Here is a 19,274-nt window from a genome sequence, read left to right as displayed (position 1 = left end):
GCTTCATATTGAAAGGTAATGACCCTCCAATAAAACAGAGAGAACAATCAAACGACCCCAATGGCGACAGTAGGAAGGAAAAGCTCCCTTTAAACAGGAAGAAACCTCTGGCAGAACCAGGCTCAGGGAGGAGCGGCCATCTTCTGCAATCGGTTAGGGAGTGAGTGGAGGACGGCAGGATAAAAGGACGAGATAAAAGTACATGGAGGACAAGAGTCAAAGCTTTAAAATAAGTAACGATTAAATTCAGAGTTATGTATAAAGACATGGTGAGTGAAATAAAGGTGAGTGAAGAAGAAACACCAAGTGCATCATGGGAAGTCCCCAGCAGCATAGACCTATCCAGAGTTTTCAGTCACATGACTGACTCACTACCCTGGCATGCAAAATATGGTCAGAAGTGGACAGTAGGTGGTGCTGTAGGAAAAGTATTTTTCTCGCCTATATCAAGCAACTACTCGAAAAACAAACATATGAAGAGAAACAATGAATTTTAGGGACTTGTGATCCATATTTTGCTCTGGCAGCTTTATGTAAATACCTAAAATACCTAAAAGTGCCAATGTCTCTCCCAGAGCTCCAGTTCAGTGACATCTATGTGCATCTTGTAGAACAGGGGTCGGCAACCTTTCTGATGATGAGTGCCTCTAAAATTCCCTCAGAGGTCATTGTGCCATATGACTGCATTAGCAATGAATTTAATAACGCTCTATATGAACAGTTACTCACTATATAGATCAACTTTACAGAATTATATTTGTTCGCAGATGTTGGCAGCTATTAGCGAATAGTTATCAGCTATTTAGAAACAAAAAAAGACTTTTTATCCATAACAGCAAATCAGAATCAGAATCAGAATACTTGAACTAAATAAATGAACTGTACAACAGAAAATACAAATGCTATTTATGGTCTCCTCCCAACAATGATAAGAAAAATAAACTAAGCCAATATGGCATGTTTGTTAATACAGAGACACACATGTTAATGTGATCTCTGGTCTCCCACTCAGAGACACAGGTCTCCGAGTGTCCAGCATTCAGAGGCTACCTGAGGACTCATGTGAGAGAAAATCTGCTCACACAGACATGTAGAGCCAAATACTGTCAATAAGGCCTCTGCAATGTTCTGAAGACAGTTAAACGTGTCAGGTAGTGACGTCCAGCAGGTGAACATGCAGCTCCATGAACACGCACAGCTGTGGATTCCAGCTGCGTTCATAGTTCTGCAAACTTCTGCAAACTGACCCCACAGTGTCGAGCTTTTCAGTTCAATCAGCTGCATTTCGATGTCGCATTAACTGGCATTAAACCAGCCAGTTAATGCAAGATAAACCCAGCTGCTCTTTAAAGCTTTCTGGTTTGATCAGTATTGAGTCTTCGGATGTATCCGTGTATTTCCGTGGTGCTGATGCTGCGCTGAGCGGACAGCTGCTGAAGCATTTGAAGTGTCAGAATGTGGAAATTTAAACATCGCTTGAAAAAACTGCCAGCTAACAACGTCCCTCTCACCGGTAGTTACTTTTAGCCAGTTACAAGTTGATCTGGTAGTTGGGGTTGTTAGCTAAGATACCGACATTAAGAAGCGGCACAACTAATGTGTGTATGCGAGCTAATTTGCGATGTGCACCGCTGGCCCGGCCATTTATTTTTTAATGCACCTGCTCAGATTAGTTCACTGCGTGTCGTGCCCAAGGCTGGACTGGGACAAAAAATCTTCATTTTGACTGGAGACCGGCCCCCCAGGTCTTAAAGCCATAAAGCCTTTGAATGAAAACAGACGCTGTTGTGACAGTGATGTACAGTCTTGTTGGTATATGTATGATTTCTGTACATTTTACGTCAGATAAAAACTTTGGTTGTAAGATTCAGATAATTATTTATTAAAAGTGAGATATTTTAAATGAGAATAAGAAAGAAAAGTATTTCTTTGTGCCCCCTCTCCCTGTTAATGCCCTACCTGCCCCCCTGGCAAAACTTTGCTAGACCCGCCCCTGCACAGTTACCAGCTGTCAGCTACTTAGAAAAGGATCCTGGTGTTATTTGTCTCTCAGAAACAGTTCATAACTTCAACTCATCCATGTCACCTAAAAGGTAAACCTGTTTCTCCATCACTGTTCAGCTCTGATGATTCAGTAAGGACATCTCCTGGTTTCATCTTCATGTTTCCCTCTCACCACATATCCAAACCGACATCATGACCAGCAGCTTTACAGCTGTGGCTCCAGCAAACATCAGCTGACACTAGAAATGAATATTAAATCAATTCTAACAACAGCTGATCAAGCTTAAACGTGCTGCTGTTGTTTAGCGCGACATCTGCTGGTTTCCTGTTTCTGGCGCAAAGTGGGAGATAAACAAACAAGAGAGAAAAGCCGATCAGCTGATCATTGATCAGTTTCATGATTGAAGTAGCAACAGGAGAGGGAGGGGGAGAGAATGAGAGGAGAAGAGGCAGCTGCAGTGTAAAGATGCAGAATAACTCCAGCGTTGTGTCTTTTTCCATTCTAGCTGAAGTACAAACTGTGTTCCTTTTCAGCTCAATACGAAACGCGTAATATTTTCTCTGAATGCGGGACGATTCCGTTTTTTACAGGTCAGTTGGAAACTCTACTAACTAACCTTACAAATAAGTTCACTCTCACTAACATCATAGCACCCATCCAGCTGTATAGAAACTCCGTCATGCTAGCTAGTACGCAGTACGAGTTATTGTAACTGACGGTAAAAAGTCAGCATAACGAAAATAAACTCCACCCAAACTTGGTTTATATCTGACCCAGATAGACTGCAGGTCATAACTTCTTACCTGAAGTTCAGTTCACCTGACACTCGGACCGGCGGCCACTTCCGGTCTCTCCTCCTCCTGCCTCCCCTTTCCCTCATCCACCTGCTGGCCTCTGTGGGAGCTCCGCCATAGCCACAACCAAACAACTGAGTTATTTTTACACATCAACCAGCATCTGGCCAATCCACCACCTTTCATTGTTTATGCCGTTACAAAAAAAGAGAAAAAGACATCGGCCCATAAAAACGAAAAATCACCATCGACCCACCAGGCAAATGTCTGGTATGCCCGATGGCCAGTCCAGCTATGGTCGTGCCATCAGTTAACCCTTCGCATGCCAGATGTGGCACGCGTGCCCAGGGTTGCCGACCCTGTTGTAGAAAATCACTGACCTTACGCTGATGCCAGGATGCAACCTTTCAAACTATGGACTTCTACGTCTATTTTCAATTTGGATGGGTAAATAATATTGCTATGTGGAAGCCAGAGATGGGCAGTGTTACTGCCATGTTAAGGGATTACTTTTTTTGGAGAAGTAATCAGTAATTAGTAACTAATTACTTTTTTCAAGTAACTTGACCAACACTGGTGGAAGCTGAAGAACAAGAAAGTGTTCATCATTAAAGCAAAGGTAAGTGTCGCATAGCTATCTTAAATAAACTACCACACCTAAATCTTATGCTTGGTTGACTTGGGCTTTCACTGTGTATGACTAGAAAGGTTCCAGTAGTACTAATTTGTCACATTAACGTCATGTCAAAACAGTAAAGTTGAAAGAGTGTTTTTCCAGCGTCAGGTTAACCATTCCTGGAGTTTAAATTAGCCACCTCTGAGAGCCTGGATTGTTGTGGAGATTAGTGCGATTTGGCCTGTAAGGCAGGTAAAGAGATGTGTCCTCACATGTTTGTGCTATACTCAACGCCCTTCTGGCAGCTGTAAATAAATGCTGATTAGTGCATCCCATAGCACAGGAACTATCTGCCGTTTTGGCCTTCAAGCCACACGTTGAACTTGATGTTTAAAGGGAGTCATGCTAATTTCACATGTAGCATCCACGTACAGCTTGTTACAAGCAGGTGTGGGGCCTGACTGACCACAGGGCAACATAAACGTAAGACCATGTACAGGGGCCCAGCTTCCTGTCCCCCCTGGTAGGACACTTAACATGTTGGTGGAATTTGGGGAGTTTAGATTTCAAACCACAGGGCACTGTTTGAGGCCCTGCAGTAATGCTCCAGTCTGTGGCTCCAACTTCGTCCCAAACTTTACACCAATCATCAATATTTAGCAGGTGGTTTTGATGGTATTGCTTGTTTATGTATTTGACCGTATTAGAAGGCTCATTAGATCATACTGAGGTTGTAGAGGAAGTTTGCTACTCAATCCCCGGCTCTTTGAGTTATCTTTCACAGTATTCTTGGGTAAAATACTGAACCCCAATTTGTCCACAGTGTATCCATGTGAATGTGCATGTAAATGCTAAATAAATGGCTTAGACATAGATAAGCACTGTGTGAATGTGTGTGTGATTGGGTGAACGAAAAACATGCTTTTAGTGCTCAAACTGGGTATAAAGACAATAAGGACAGGAGGTAAGCATCCTATTTATCATTTAAAAACATGGTTAGTGTGTCACATGAAACACCTTTACAGTTATGCATTACTTTTGTTTTTAAAGATAAGAGTTACGCGGCATATCTGACTTACTGCTGGGCCAGCTGGTCCTGGGGGTCCTGGAGGACCATAGATCTAAAGGCAGGGTATACACAGTTTTAAAAGTAGTGCTTATAAGGCACTGACAAGCAGAAAATTATAAAACTCAGTTTATAAATAATCCTTACCGATTCTAACCTTCCTCCATCTCCAGGTTCACCTTTTGGACCCTGTAACAATATGTGGGAAAGACACAGGGACAAAGGGTTCGTGATATATTTCCATATTTTACAAAACTATTACAGGACATCTGTGATTTCATACTACACTTGTGCGATTTGATACAGCACTTGGAGCACAGCATTTCACTACCTCACAGCCATCTAACCAGCCATCTCTTGCAGCTTGAGAGGCAACACTGCATAGCATCGTACACAGGAACCATTTGTTAGGGGAACATTTCAGTGTACTATAAGGTCACATAGTTATCAAATCAAATCAAATCACTTTTATTGTCACATCACATGTGCAGGCACACTGGCACAGCACATGCGAGTGAAATTCTTGTGTGCGAGCCCCACAAGCAACAGAGATGTGCAAACACAACAACACAAACGAGCAAAATACAAGAATGGCCAACCTGAAACTAATAAATATATGTACAATATATAATAGTGTATGCATTTCTGGATGTGCATACTAAATATTTTCCTACATGTGTGTGTGTGTGTGTGTGTGTGTGTGTGTGTGTGTGTGTGTGTGTGTGTGTGTGTGTGTGTGTATACATATTTTTACAAATTAAATAGTAAAAAAAAAAAAAAAAAAAAAAAAAAAAAAAAAAATAATAATAATAATAAAATATATAAAATATACAGAGTTGAATATGTGCAAAACAAGTGGCATTTATATACAGTGTGGAGTGCATAATGTTAAAGTTCCAGTAGTGAAGCTGAGGTGTCTATGACGTGTTCAGCAGTCTGATGGCCTGATGGAAGAAGCTGTCTCTCAGTCTGCTGGTACGGGACCGGATGCTGCAGAACCTCCTTCCTGATGGAAGCAGTCTGAACAGTTTATGGCTGGGGTGACTGGAGTCCTTGATGATCCTCCCCGCTTTCCTCAGGCAGCGCTTCCTGTAGATGTCTTGGAGGGAGGGAAGCTCACCTCCAATTATCCGTTCAGAGCACCGCACTACTCTCTGGAGAGCTTTGCAGTTGTAGGCGGTGCTGTTGCCATACCAGGTGGTGATGCATCCAGTGAGGATGCTCTCAATGGCACAGTGATAGAAGGTCCTGAGGATGCGGGGGCTCATGCCGAATCTTTTCAGTCTCCTAAGAAAGAAGAGGCGCTGCTGCGCCTTCTTCACTGTTTTGTTTGTGTATACTGACCACGTAAGATCCTCAGCCAGATGTACTCCAAGGAACCGGAAGCTGCTCACTCTCTCCACAGCAGCGCCGTTGATGGTGATGGGGGTGTGTACTTCTCTGCACCTCCGGAAGTCCACTATCAACTCCTTTGTCTTTGCGACGTTGAGGGTGAGATGGTTGTCTTGACACCAGTGGGTCAGGGCGCTGACCTCCTCCCTGTAAGCCGTCTCATCACCGTTGGTGATAAGACCCACCACTGTAGTGTCGTCCACAAACTTCACAATGATGTTGGAGCTGTTAGTGGCTGTGCAGTCGTAGGTGTAGAGTGAGTACAGGAGAGGGCTCAGTACACACCCCTGTGGAGCACCAGTGTTCAGTGTGATGGGGGATGAGGTGATGCTGCCCAGTCTGACCACTTGGCGTCTGTCAGACAGGAAGCTAAGGATCCAGCTGCAGAGGGAGCTGCTCAGTCCTAGATCCTGCAGTTTCCTGTCCAGCTTCGAGGGAACGATGGTATTGAATGCTGAGCTGTAATCTACAAACAGCATTCTCACATACGTGTCTCTCTTCTCCAGGTGTGACAGGGCAGAATCAGAATCAGAATCAGAATACTTTATTGATCCCTGGGGGAAATTATTTAGTGTGTAGTGTCAGGGCTATGGCATCATCAGTGGACCTGTTGTGGCGGTATGCAAACTGTAGAGGGTCCAGTGAGTCGGGTAGTGCAGAGCAGATGAAGTCCCTGACCAGCTTCTCGAAGCATTTGCTTACGATGGGGGTCAGGGCTACAGGTCGCCAGTCGTTTAATGAGGAGATGGTGGAGGATTTGGGTACAGGGACGATGGTGGCCATTTTGAAGCAGGCTGGGACTACAGACAGAGAGAGGGAAAGGTTGAAGATGTGCGTGAACACTCCAGCCAGCTGAGCCGCGCATGACTTGAGGACGCGGCCGGGAATCCCGTCCGGACCAGTAGCTTTGCGTGCGTTCACCTTCCTGAAGCACTTCCGCACATCCTCCTCAGACACAGTGTGCGCACTGACGTCATCCGCGGTGCGCACACTGTCCGGTCTCATGGTGTTCGCTGTGTCGAATCTAGCGTAGAATACGTTTAGATCCTCACACAGAGAGGCCGTGGTCTGCGGTGTGCTGGTTTTCCCTCTAAAGTCTGTGATCGTGTTTAGTCCCTGCCACATACTCCGAGGGTTGTCAAACTGTTGCTCCACCCTGTCCCTGTACTCACGTTTGGCTGCTTTGATCGTCTTCCGGAGTTGGTAATGTGCGTGTTTGTAGTCCGATGTGTTCGCGGAGGCAAAGGCGGTGTTCCGTGCCGCCAGTGCCACGCGAACATCTCCGTTAATCCAGGGTTTTTGATTTGGGAAGGATTTAACTGTTCTGGATGGGACGACATCTTCCACGCATTTCCTGATAAATCCACAGACTGAGTCTGTGTACTCATCAATGTCTCTGGCGGCCACGTGAAACATTTCCCAGTCCGCGTGATCAAAACAGTCCCGCAGCGCAGACTCCGATTGGTCCGTCCAACAGTGCATGGGGCCTGGTGCCTACTTTGTTTTACATTTTGTATGTCTTACTGTCAGACATCTGTTGCATAACCCGAGTCTTATACAGCAAATCTCACCCAAGTAGTGAAGATCTACAAGGTTTCTAAGCATATTAAATTCATAAATATATAATGCACCTAATTACTGCTGCAACAATTCATCGGCATAATCATAATGTCATTGACTATAAAAATTTGTTGATGCACAATTTTATCATTGACAGGTCATATACTAACATCACGTAAATGTGTTTTTGTAACTGCAATAAGCTTCAGGAAGCGATGGGGGCAGTATCGCCTCTATCGTCTGCCAAGACTTCACTAAATACTAACAAAGAAGAACATGTTGTGAATGCAAACATGAGGATGGAAGAAAAGGGAAACTGAGATTTTAAAATACGCAACAGCATTTCACAGAAAACTGCACAGAAGTGCATTCGGGGTGGGCGAGGTTGAGATGGTTTGCTAAAGGTGGGCTGATCAATCCAAATATTTGTTCTGATATCAGATTGATTCTAACACTATAGGATAGAGACATTATTTCTATCCTCCAAGTTCAGTAAATAGTTTTTAACAAATAAATATTTTTTGAAAGATCTACTTCAAACATGCACAAATATTAAAAATATGTCCCAGCATTGACAGATTCCAAACAATCTGTATTTTTCCCCCAATAAATTTGTTAGAAGAAATTTTAAAATAAGATGTCCTGATCCACCAAATATAGCAAATGCATCAGTTAATTTCTTGCACAGAACTCCAACTTACAGTCTTTGACACTCTCGGGGTCTCTTCCAAGTCTTTAATTAGATAAGAGTGTAGCGAGAAAGACCAAGATGTACCCTCTGGATGACAACGATGTGGAACAGTGATAATGTGGAACTTCAAAGACAGTTGTGTGGTTAACGTAGTCACTTACAGGTGATCCAGATGGACCCATGTCACCCTTGGTGCCTTTGGGTCCTGGAAAGCCCATGACACCTCCCTCTCCTCTGGGACCTTCAGGACCTGCCGGGCCCAGGAGACCAGGTTCTCCAGGCTTCCCTCGAGGTCCCTGAAAATAGAGGATCATAAGTTGCTCCACTTTATTAAATGTAAACAACAGAAATCTGCATGAATTAAATGTGTGTTATATCAAATCAGTGATGGTTAAGTGTAATTATCACCCACACTCTTGGATTTTAGGAACCTCATAAAATCAGACCTGAGTAATAACATGGAGACAACATAATATTACCTTCTCTCCATCCAGTCCTGGTGGACCTGGTAGACCAACTTCACCCTAAGGACAAACCAAGGTCGCATTACCAACTAGGCAAACCAGACAATTGTCTTCGTTTACAATAACTGCACATCCACACCAATGTCATTATGACTGAAAGAGAAACCTCTTTTAACACAGCCTGTTTGTTTGTTTTAATGCAGACTCTTGCAGCTCTATCTGCAAATCAACATTTTTAAGCAATACCAGACTAGACATTCATGCTATTATGTAAAATGTCGCATTGGGTTGGCTGCAGGTAGAGCAGGTCATCTGCTGATTGGAAGTTTGGTGGTTCATTTCCAGTCTGCATGTCAAATATCCTTGGGCAGGATACTAACCTCAACTGGAGTATGAATGTGTGCGAATGTTAGCAGTTATGTAGAAACAGAATAGGAAAAAACTGCTTGTATGAGTGGGTGAATGAGGCATTGTCAGTGCTCAGGTAGAATAGGGAAGGGCTATATAAGAAGGAGTCCATTTACATGTCACATGTCCTAATAACAATAGTCTAATCTGGAGGAGATGAAGGCATGAACAAACATCTCCAATTCACCTCTAGAGACAAAAGTCCTGAGTTTAGTGATATTTCTTATGTGAAGAAAGAAACAACGGCTTGCAGACTTGATTTTGGCATCAAAAGTCAAAGATGAACCCAAGTGTCCGAGCAGCAGCTTTTACAGTGGATGAGAAAGACACCAAACGTTGTCTGATTTGGGCCTTAATGCTCTGTTGTCTGTATTAAGCTGCAGAAAATTGTTTGCCATCCAGCCATTAATTGTGTTAAGATGGTCCAATTTATCCAATTCTTGGAAAAATGTTAAAAAGTTGTTACAATCCTTATCTGAAAAGACTGGAGACAAACAATGCTATTCTGTGTATCAAAGAAAACCTTAGGATCTCTTTTTCCTACTCTCACATTTTTTATCATTTTATTTTTTATTAAAAGGAATTTTTTCCTTTTAATAACCCTTATGTGCCTCAAGTTTTCTGGCTTTCCACAGCTGCTCAGCTCTACAGCAACGTTACCTAAAACTGCGGATAGATTCAGTGATCCGAGGAGGAGATTTGAGAGATGCCACTTTGGCCGGTACAATCTGAAATGAAGGAAGCTGCACCCAGTTTTATACCATCAGTCTCAGCCAGATTATTAGCAAACAATTCTACAGATTCTTCCACCACAGAGTCAGTAATAAGTTGTGAGTGCTATGCATGAACAGAGGGCAGAGTGTCAAGGCTAGAAGATAGATCAAATAAAAGACATTTATGGTCACTAATAAAAATGTCTTGCAACATTCTCACACAGTAACACAATAATGTAGCACATTAATAAATTGTCATTGCCAATGTCAAATTTACTACACAGGATTTTTAGTTATCCACCTGATGGACAAGCAGAGAAAAATAATTTATCACCAAACCCCAGCCTGTGTAGACCACAGAACAAAAAACTGAAACCATAGGGGAGTGTAAAATATGCACATTACCATATATTCATTGTGAATGATGACAAAAGTATGCATGTTTAGTTATACTGCGTGCAAGCATCATCTGGCATTGTGTTATTCTAAAATACTCTCCTACCTTGGCTCCAGGGATTCCAGGTGTCCCTGGAGGTCCAGGTAATCCAGGAGGGCCCTATAAGGATGAGAGATTCAGTCATGAGATATGTTTGCATTTTGTGCAATACAATCTAGAAAATACTCACCATCAGGGGGATGTTGCGGATATCCTGTGAAGAAATATTAAATGTTACTAATGCTTTATTTAATGTGTTACTTTCTTTGTAGATGAGAAAGTGAAACTCATATGAAGCGACATACATTTTCATACTGGATTTCAGCCCTTCCTGGCTCCCCAGTCGGGCCTGGCAGACCCTAGAAGGTGCAGATGTGCCATTTGTCAACTCAGTGGACACATGTTAATAAAAACTTTTATTTCATCCAGAACTTACCCTTGGGCCAGCTGGGCCTTGAATACCTGCTTCCCCCTATTAGTTGATGTAAGACAAAAGACTTTGGTTAGGCATAAATATGCTATAGGATTCATATTTTTCTGAATAAAGGCCCTTTCAAAATTTATTTCTAGTGCTCTTATCCTCCTTTTTCTCCCTGGGATCCTTTGTCACCCTATAATAAAAATATTCTAATATTATGCAGTAACTTCACAGAGTTAGAGTTACTTAAGCATTTTTTAAGTAATAATTGCATTGCTGTTTCATGGCATTGTATTTCACTCACTCTGGGTCCTCTTAGTCCCGGCAGTCCTGGTGAACCAGGCTCTCCTTTAATTCCCGGGGCTCCAGTGTTCAGCTCTCCTTTCTCTCCCTGTCATACATATAGAAAAGGTCTTAACCAATGGCATACACTGTTATCTCCAATTTTATCTCCATGAAAATCAAGAATAATCAGTCCTCTGAAGAATACTGTCAGCAGTTCCAGAGCAAATAAATACATAGTAAGCTGGTAAGTGGCCCTGGGGGACATTGTTGTCTAACCGTTCTGTCCGTGGCTTCTAACAGTTAAACATTTACTGTTTCATGAATTGAACAAATAGTGGCAATATGAAGGTTGATAGAAATGATTGGTAGAATTAGCCAGTTTCATGAAAACAATCATTAAGACTACACATTCTGTCAAAGAGGGAGCAAAATCCAGCAGCACGGAAAGACAGCCATCTTGGAACGGATATATTCACTGACACACTGAAATGGGTGAGTTACTAACAAGCTATGATGACAGAAAGATGACAAAACCACCATAAATAAACAAAACCACTATGAACCACAAAGAGTGAAAAAAACAATAGTGGCCGCCTCGTGGTAGATTCTAGGTGATGTTCAGAAAAGGTGTCACAGGGATTCAAACTCATCTGAGAGTTTTAGTGGATGCACCTACAGTTTGAATGTAAAAATCCTACGCTGCCTAGTTCTCGAGTTATCATGTTAACAAAACTTTCAGAAAGTGTCTGTGAGTGTTCATCACGACATATCCTTGGTAATGAGGATGAGACATGACAAGGGCGCACCCCAGGGGCCAGAAGGAGGTAGAGAAAGACGTAGGAGACCTGGGCCATCTACAGCTCCCCAAAGTACTCAAGACCCAAGGCCACATATCTATAAGAACTGTTTGCACCCCAGAAGAAGAATGAAGGCCCCCAACTGAGCCCTCACAGCCAAAAGACACGAGCCCCAGAGAATCAGAGGCAAGGGGCAGCCCAACATGCCGGAGGCTGACCATGTCAGCGTGACCCGAGATTGGCCAAAGTGCCCAAGAACCCCCTCCCCTCCCCATGACAAAGGCCCAAGTCACCTTGGACCACAACCCCCAAGGAAGCAGGCTGATAACCACGGTCAGCTTTTTAACCAGCAGGGTCGGCCTGATGAAAATTGATGAAAATGTAAAAAAAACATGAAAATGTAGATAAGGTTGATCAGCTCCACAACTCTGAGTGGGGCTGGTAAGTGAAGTGAAGGGGGTTCAGATGTGGTCTGACCAGAGGATGGAACTGATCGAGGTTGTCTTCCAAGGTCTTAGTTAGGTGCAAAGAAGCATCGTTTTCCAGCCACAATCACATATCACCCAGTTGAATCAGCCTTTACATTATAAACCGTAAATTGTTTACTGTTGCTAATCATGATCGCTGCCCCTCTTGATCTTGAGTCAAAGTTGGACTGAAACACTTCAGCTGTGCAGATATGAGTCTTCTGCAGAAAATGCAATGCCTGTGTTTAGCTGTTTTAAAGATCTAATAACTTTTTAAAATTTCATTGACTAATTGCTGCTGTAATGGAGGTTGTGCTCTCCGAGTGCTTCTTGTTCTTACAGTGATATGACATGGACCTTCAGCACCTCCAGACTGGTCAAAAAAGCCCAGCAAAGATCGCTCTGCCTGAGAAGGTACAATGAGCAGAGTTCCTCTAGAAATGGCTGCTGGACTTTTACAGGACAACCTGGGATGTGGTGGTTCAAAACACAAGAGTTCACTTGAGATGATCCCAAAGTGTCCCATTAGTAAACTCAAAGGTTTGTCCAATGTTCACAAAGTTTGCATTTTAACACTTCTTTTTACTGTGACCTACAGTGTGTGTAGATATATGTGCACTGACAAAGTTTCCATTACAAAAACAAATTACACATACGGATACCTTTAAGACCTATCGGCAACTCTTACACTGAAGAGACCGTAATCAGCCAGTGATGACACTGCAGTATTGCTTTCATTGTGTTTGTGTTGCAGCCCAGTGTCCTGACAGTCAAGAAGCACAAGGAGATACACCTACTGCTAGAGTTTCCATAACCGCTTACAAATTCCATGTGTGCACCAACGAGTGACAGTATCTGCTTCAACACCTATTCAATGTGTCACAGAGACACAGAAACAAGAAAAACGCCACTGAAAAGTTTCATCTGAAAGATATTCTAACAGCATATGTGCATCTCCAAAAGTTGATTCTGTTCATCTGGACGTAGCGTTTTGTGGGAGAAACGTTTTGTCATCATCCAGGTGACTTCTTCAGTCTCAGCTGACTGCAGGTTTCCCCCAATCTTATAAACAGGACATGAAAGTATATGTGCAGTCACCATGTCACACTGAATACCTCGTATTCTAGCAACTTTTAAATGTCTTTTCAATTAGATTTGCACAGTTTACTTTACTATTGTTCTAGCCACCTCTAGTCCGTTTCTATCCTTTGCAAGTCCTTCCTGCTGCGAATCATGAGCAGATGAACCGTCAACAATGTGTAAAGTTCAACTAAGCAACTAAAATGTCTTCATAAAGTCAGACATTGGATTGGATAACAGAATGACTTGTGTGAAATAATGTCTATCTCCCTCCTGCTTATTCTTATCTTATTCTTCATCATTTCCTCCGGCTATTTAATTGTTCCTCCTCATTTGCAGTGAAGGAAATGTGGGCACACACTTCTCCTGGTCATGAAATCCAGTATCTTACTGCTATTGTATTTAAAATATGGGAGCAGAACAGACAATTTTAATAAGAGCTGCTTTCAGAAACACCACCTATGTTAGTATTTTGCAACAATGACTGATGGAGGTGTTGGATGTGTCTGTTCCCTGTGTGTCATTAGACCTGAGCTTCCTGCTGGGAGTTTCAGGAGTTTTCTCTGAGATTATAGGACCAATTTCCCCTAAGTTCATAGATTATTCTTCCTTGTGCAACTATTTCTGGGCACTGAAGGTTCAGCCTGTGAAATCACTTTCTCTTTATTAAAGAGTAAAAGCCTTCACAGATTGCTGCTCCCTGTGGATACAAAATGCTATACAAGTTTAACCTTCCTCCTGCCACCATCTGTCTGAGGCCCCTAATGGAGAAAACATACCCTGCCATCCTAATGTGGCCAGTACAGAGATGTACTGTGAGCCCAGGTCTGCTGGGACTGCTGCAGTGCTGACAGAGGAAGCAGAGTCCACCATGTAGAAAAACAAGACAATAAATGTCTTCATCCATCCATCCATCTTCATCCGCTTATCCGAGGTCGGGTCGCGGGGGTAGCAGCCTAAGCAAAGAGGTCCAGACCTCCCTCTCCCCAGCCACCTCCTCCAGCTTGTCCGGGGGAATACCAAGGCGTTCCCAGGCCAGCCGAGAGATATAATCTCTCCAGCGTGTCCTGGGTCTGCCCCGGGGCCTCCTCCCGGTGGGACATGCCTGGAACACCTCGCCCAGGAGGCGCCCAGGGGGCATCCTTGCCAGATGCCCGAACCACCTCAGCTGGCTCCTTTCGATGTGGAGCAGCAGCTGCTCTACTCTAAGCCCCTCCCGGATGGCCGAACCTCTCACCCTATCTCTAAGGGAGAGGCCAGCCACCCTTCGGAGGAAGCTCATTTCCGCCGCTTGTATCCGCGATCTCGTTCTTTCGGTCACTACCCACAGCTCGTGGCCATAGGTGAGGGTAGGGACGTAGATCGACCGGTAAATTGAGAGCTTCGCTTTTACACTCAGCTCCCTCTTCACCACGACTGACCGGTGCAGCGTCCGCATTACTGCAGCCGCAGCCCCAATCCGTCTGTCGATCTCCAGCTCCCTTCTCCCATCACTCGCGAACAAGACCCCGAGATACTTGAACTCCTCCACTTGGGGCAGGAACTCATCCCCGACCCGGAGTGGGCACTCCACCCTTTTCCGGCTGAGAACCATGGCCTCAGATTTGGAGGTGCTGATCCTCATTCCCGCTGCGTTACACTCGGCTGCGAACCGCTCCAGTGCGAGCTGGAGGCCCTCACCCGATGAAGCCAACAGAACCACATCATCCGCAAAAATCAGAGATGAGATTCTGAGGCCACCAAAGCGAAAGCCCTCCGCCACTTGGCTGCGCCTAGAAATCCTGTCCATAAAAATTATGAACAGAACCGGAGACAAAGGGCAGCCTTGGCGGAGCCCATCACCCACCGGGAACGAGTCCGACTTATTGCCGGCAATGCGAACCAAGCTCTTGCAACGGTTGTATAGGGATTGAATGGCCCGTAGCAATGGGCCAGACACCCCATACTCGCGCAACACCTCCCACAGGACGCCCCGAGGGACACGGTCGAATGCCTTCTCCAGGTCCACAAAACACATGTAGACTGGTTGGGCAAACTCCCATGCACCCTCAAGTATCCTCGAGAGGACAAAGAGCTGGTCCAGTGTTCCGCGACCAGGACGAAAACCGCATGTCTTCATATTTAATTATTCTGTGGTAAAGCCTCTAAGACATGACAAGCATCTAAGACATAAGTGCATCCAGGTAAGTTCCAGTTTCCTGTGTTCAGAGACAGACAGCAGAAGGATTTGAAGCCTGTTTCTACTGATTCATACATTTAAAGCATGTTCCTATCACCCAGACTCCAGCAGTGACATCTGCCATCTTGGCATGAATAAATAATCCTTAAAATGCCACACACACAAGCTCCCTGCTTGGCTTTTATTTTTCATTCTCTCGCCTCTCTCTGGGAACGCCCTCACTCTTTCACCTCCCCACACAGTGCATGGAAACATTAGCTCAAGCAAGCAGACAGTCCACTTCATCCAAGGGGAAACAGACCACAGGGAGACGGGGAGCTGACAGAAGTAGAGCTACAGCCTCCTCTTGTTAGCTGCTTAAACTATGGAACTGAATTAAATCCTCTCGTGGAATTAAGGCCAGAAACTATGAAGAGAAGTCTGTGTCGGGCTCTTCAGCTTTGAACTCAGCTTTACTTTACTAAAGTGAGTAGTTCAGAAAAAACAAAAGGTGCCTTATTTTACTTCCTCTTACCTTATTTCCTTGGTCTCCCCCAACTCCCTGTGAAGCAGATAACAATGCTGTAAATTTAACAATAATTATACTCTCCACTAGATGGCGCACACGATATTTTGTAGTCCTTTCAGTGAGTAATGTTTCATGTCAGTGAGCTGATGGGCTCATGGCAGAAAACAGATAAGATGGAACATTTACAATAATCTGCACAGAAGGAGAGCAGCAGCTTATTTTCACAAGTGCCAACATTTGAGCTCTTGGGCAAAATCACATCTTATAGATTTATACTGTGAATTCGTTGCTATAACTGTTCATATCCAGATGGCAGAGACATTAAAATCTACAACTGTTTATTCGATTATACAGTTTGGACAAAGACACAAACTAATAATAATATTGTTTTTGTTGTTTTTTGTATGCCCTGTCCACATTAGAGCAATCAGAATCATTGTGTGAAGGACAAGGACAGTCTGAAGGATTTATTTTCCCATGTAAACCAGTACAGCTTTACTGGTCCACTTGATTGACATATTTTATTGGACCTTTATTATTATTATTATTTATTTTTTTCATTTTGAGTTATTACACTGAGAACGGACAGGACCGGAGGACAGGAAAGAGAAAGAAAGAGAAAATGGGAAGAGAGTTAACAGAAGGAAAGAGAGAGAGAAAAGACTAGCAAGGAAAAACACAGCATCCGCAACCGTAAATAATAAACAGTATAAATAAATAAATAGTAATATTGTCACCAGTGATAGGGTTTAAAGGCACTTGTCATCAGGAGATTAGATCTCTTGGAGCAAGCTACTGTATCCTGCAAACTGTCCTCAAACCTTAGAGGATGATCTTAAAAGCTTAGAGTGTGTTGGAGAGTTTCTCCTGATGCTTTGGGTCAAACATAAAGCAGAAGGTAAATACCTTTGGGCCTGCTGGGCCAACATCACCTCGATCCCCCTGTGGAGACAAACAGACACACATACAAACACCAAAATAATAACACTAATAAACACTGAAAGCACAGTAACAGCCAACAGATGATCAAAGTGGTGTCTCGAAACCTATTAAAACTGAGCCCTATTTCTTTATTTCCCTTTTAAAGTAAAAATATAAGAGTTCATTATGAACATAAAAATAAATAAAATACTAAAATAAAAATAAATAAAATACTACTTCCTTAATCTTTCTGCTTTGATCGTACGCAGGTATTCAAAGCTACATGATATATACGTCCATCATTAGTAAATAAGTGGTCATTTCTTTCCGTTCATAAGGAAAAATGTGTCTACTGGAATATAGCATAGTTGAAATAATACTTTTTAAATGTAAAACACAGAAGGGAGCTCACCTTTTGTCCTGGCACACCTGGCTCACCCTGAAGACATAAAACAATAAGTGTATATGTATAAAGCATCTATACATTCAGCTTTGATTTACCGCAGTAAGCATTTCACATCTCTGCGTCACATCTGAGCTCACAGTTCACATTCCTGCTTTCAAACAATCCATAACAATTAATGCATCACGTGGAGCGTTTGCATCAGGCACACTGAAAACTTTCTGACTTGGTGTCATGTGGCCTGTTTGACTCCTACAACTCTAAATTCATCACGGCGGGCTACAGTGATGCTGTTTTTATTTTGCACTTTGTATTAGAAAGAATGTTTTTTCACCTTTAGTCCAGGCAAGAGCTGCATAAAGAAGGAAGAAGAACGTTAATGTTGCATGAATTAATAATGTGAAGGCTCTAGAAAAACATGACGAGTCACAACACTAATGCTTACCCTTGGGTCTTTTCCAGGTTTGCCTGGCTCTCCAGGTTTACCCTGTGTGACATAAAACTTTGTTTTACAAAGACTATACGAGCCATGTCATAATCTTGTGAACAATGACATTATGCCCCTCCCTCTAGTGAGAGCATAACAGTAAATACATTCATATAAAGTGAACCTTTATACTAGTGAGTCTCTTAAATCTTGTCTGAGATGGAAAAGTCTGTTAAATTTAAATTTGACACCATGGTGCGTGACACCAGAGGATATATAAAGAGGTAAACTCAGATTAAGACTCACCGGTGGGCCATTGGCCCCATCCGATCCCGGTGTTCCCGGTGGACCGGGTGGCCCCGGAGGTCCCGCAGGCCCCTGTATTCCAGGCTCGCCCTGCTAAGAGAGTTTGAGTTAAAACCTGTCATTCTACAGTGAGCCACACCAGCCATGTCCAAACAACCTCACACTACACTGCAATCAATTCAATAAAGGGTGGGGAGCAAGTGCTGTGGTGTTGGAGAGAGCAAGGTAAGCTAAGGAACAGGGCGAGCAGTTATTATGCTGGAGAACAATGACTTTTTTCAATTAATACCCAGTTTCTACATGCTTGACCTGTGACCCTCAGCTGACAGGATATGCAAGCATATGGTCAATAGATGCTCCAAAAGTGACCAAAGAGTCATTTAGCAATAACACAATCACAGAGGTTTCATTTTCTGGACTGCTGTCCACAGTTACCAGTGTGGATCAAGAAGACAGTGAATAGAAAGAGTGCCTTTCTTATTCAATGATGTGAATGCCCTCCCTGTCAATGAGGTCAAAAAACCCCAAGTATCCAAAAGCTCTGAAAACCAATCACATGATTGAGGCTGGTGTAAAATATGAAAACCTTCAAGAACACCATTTTACTTGTGACTCTAGAGACCATCATACAGAGACATTTAATTAACCATCATCTTATCTTAATTCAATGCTACACAAGCTATACAACACAATTTTTGTACCATTGTTGTCCAGCTTTATGCACACCTTCATATATATACATATATATACACATATACATATATACACACACACACACACATGGCAGCAGAGAGAAGCTGTGGGAAGGAAGAGAAGTTGGATGGCAAGCAGGGGACATACACAATTGTACCTTGAGGCGTTTTAATATTAGAGGGCTTATTGAGGGCATGTTGCGCACGGTGATGGGCAACATCTGCTGGGGGGGAAGTCACAAAGCACAGGTGGCCAGCGATGCAAAAAGGTCACAGGGCAAAGGTCACCAGGAGGCCAAAGAAAGGAAACAGGGTAGAAGAGGAGAAAGACGGATAGAGGGGGAGGGATGTAGAGGGAAAAAGAAATGAGGGTGAAAGGAAATGGGAAGTCAAATTAGAAAAAAGGAAATAAGGCTGAAGAAAGGAAATCTAAAAAAGAGGCCCCAGTAAAGCAAACTATAGGCCTGAAGCTGCAAAGGGGATGGTCCATGCACTGATATGCTCTAAATTATATGCTGAATTTTGTTTTGCTTCTTAGATGCCAGCAGAGAGCCTTTCTGTTTGCTGTGCAGGATTTGTTGTGGATCAGCATCCCCATTAACTGTTACTCAGGCCCGTAGATTGCAGTGGAGCAGAGGAAGGAGCC

At 43.3% G+C, this 19,274-nt stretch overlaps 1 protein-coding gene across 9 annotated transcripts in view; it reads right to left on the bottom strand.

Moving 5' to 3' along the window:
• LOC113035317 (collagen, type XIII, alpha 1) overlaps positions 1-19,274 on the bottom strand; it is a 69,360-nt gene that overhangs the window by 29,036 nt on the left and 21,050 nt on the right. For 5 of the 9 annotated variants that reach the window (XM_026190811.2, XM_080288123.1, XM_080288124.1 and 2 more), the window contains 15 exons: positions 17,937-18,029; positions 17,649-17,690; positions 17,538-17,555; positions 17,213-17,239; positions 16,786-16,821; positions 15,886-15,912; positions 10,868-10,954; positions 10,582-10,617; positions 10,451-10,504; positions 10,336-10,359; positions 10,212-10,265; positions 8,604-8,648; positions 8,286-8,420; positions 4,629-4,670; positions 4,495-4,536 (listed from right to left, as the gene is read on the bottom strand). In XM_026190811.2, coding sequence (XP_026046596.2) covers positions 4,495-4,536; positions 4,629-4,670; positions 8,286-8,420; positions 8,604-8,648; positions 10,212-10,265; positions 10,336-10,359; positions 10,451-10,504; positions 10,582-10,617; positions 10,868-10,954; positions 15,886-15,912; positions 16,786-16,821; positions 17,213-17,239; positions 17,538-17,555; positions 17,649-17,690; positions 17,937-18,029 — 762 coding nt within the window. Of the gene's footprint in view, positions 1-4,494; positions 4,537-4,628; positions 4,671-8,285; positions 8,421-8,603; positions 8,649-10,211; positions 10,266-10,335; positions 10,360-10,450; positions 10,505-10,581; positions 10,618-10,867; positions 10,955-15,885; positions 15,913-16,785; positions 16,822-17,212; positions 17,240-17,537; positions 17,556-17,648; positions 17,691-17,936; positions 18,030-18,786; positions 18,850-19,274 lie in introns of all 9 variants that reach the window. The other 4 variants (XM_080288121.1, XM_026190812.2, XM_080288126.1 and 1 more) reach the window with 2 other exon arrangements.

Source organism: Astatotilapia calliptera, chromosome 13, assembly GCF_964374335.1.
Source record: "Astatotilapia calliptera chromosome 13, fAstCal68.1, whole genome shotgun sequence".
NCBI classification, from domain to species: Eukaryota; Metazoa; Chordata; class Actinopteri; order Cichliformes; family Cichlidae; genus Astatotilapia; species Astatotilapia calliptera.
The sequence above is the reverse complement of the archived record's forward strand: the minus strand, read 5'-3'. Positions and strand labels throughout refer to the sequence as shown.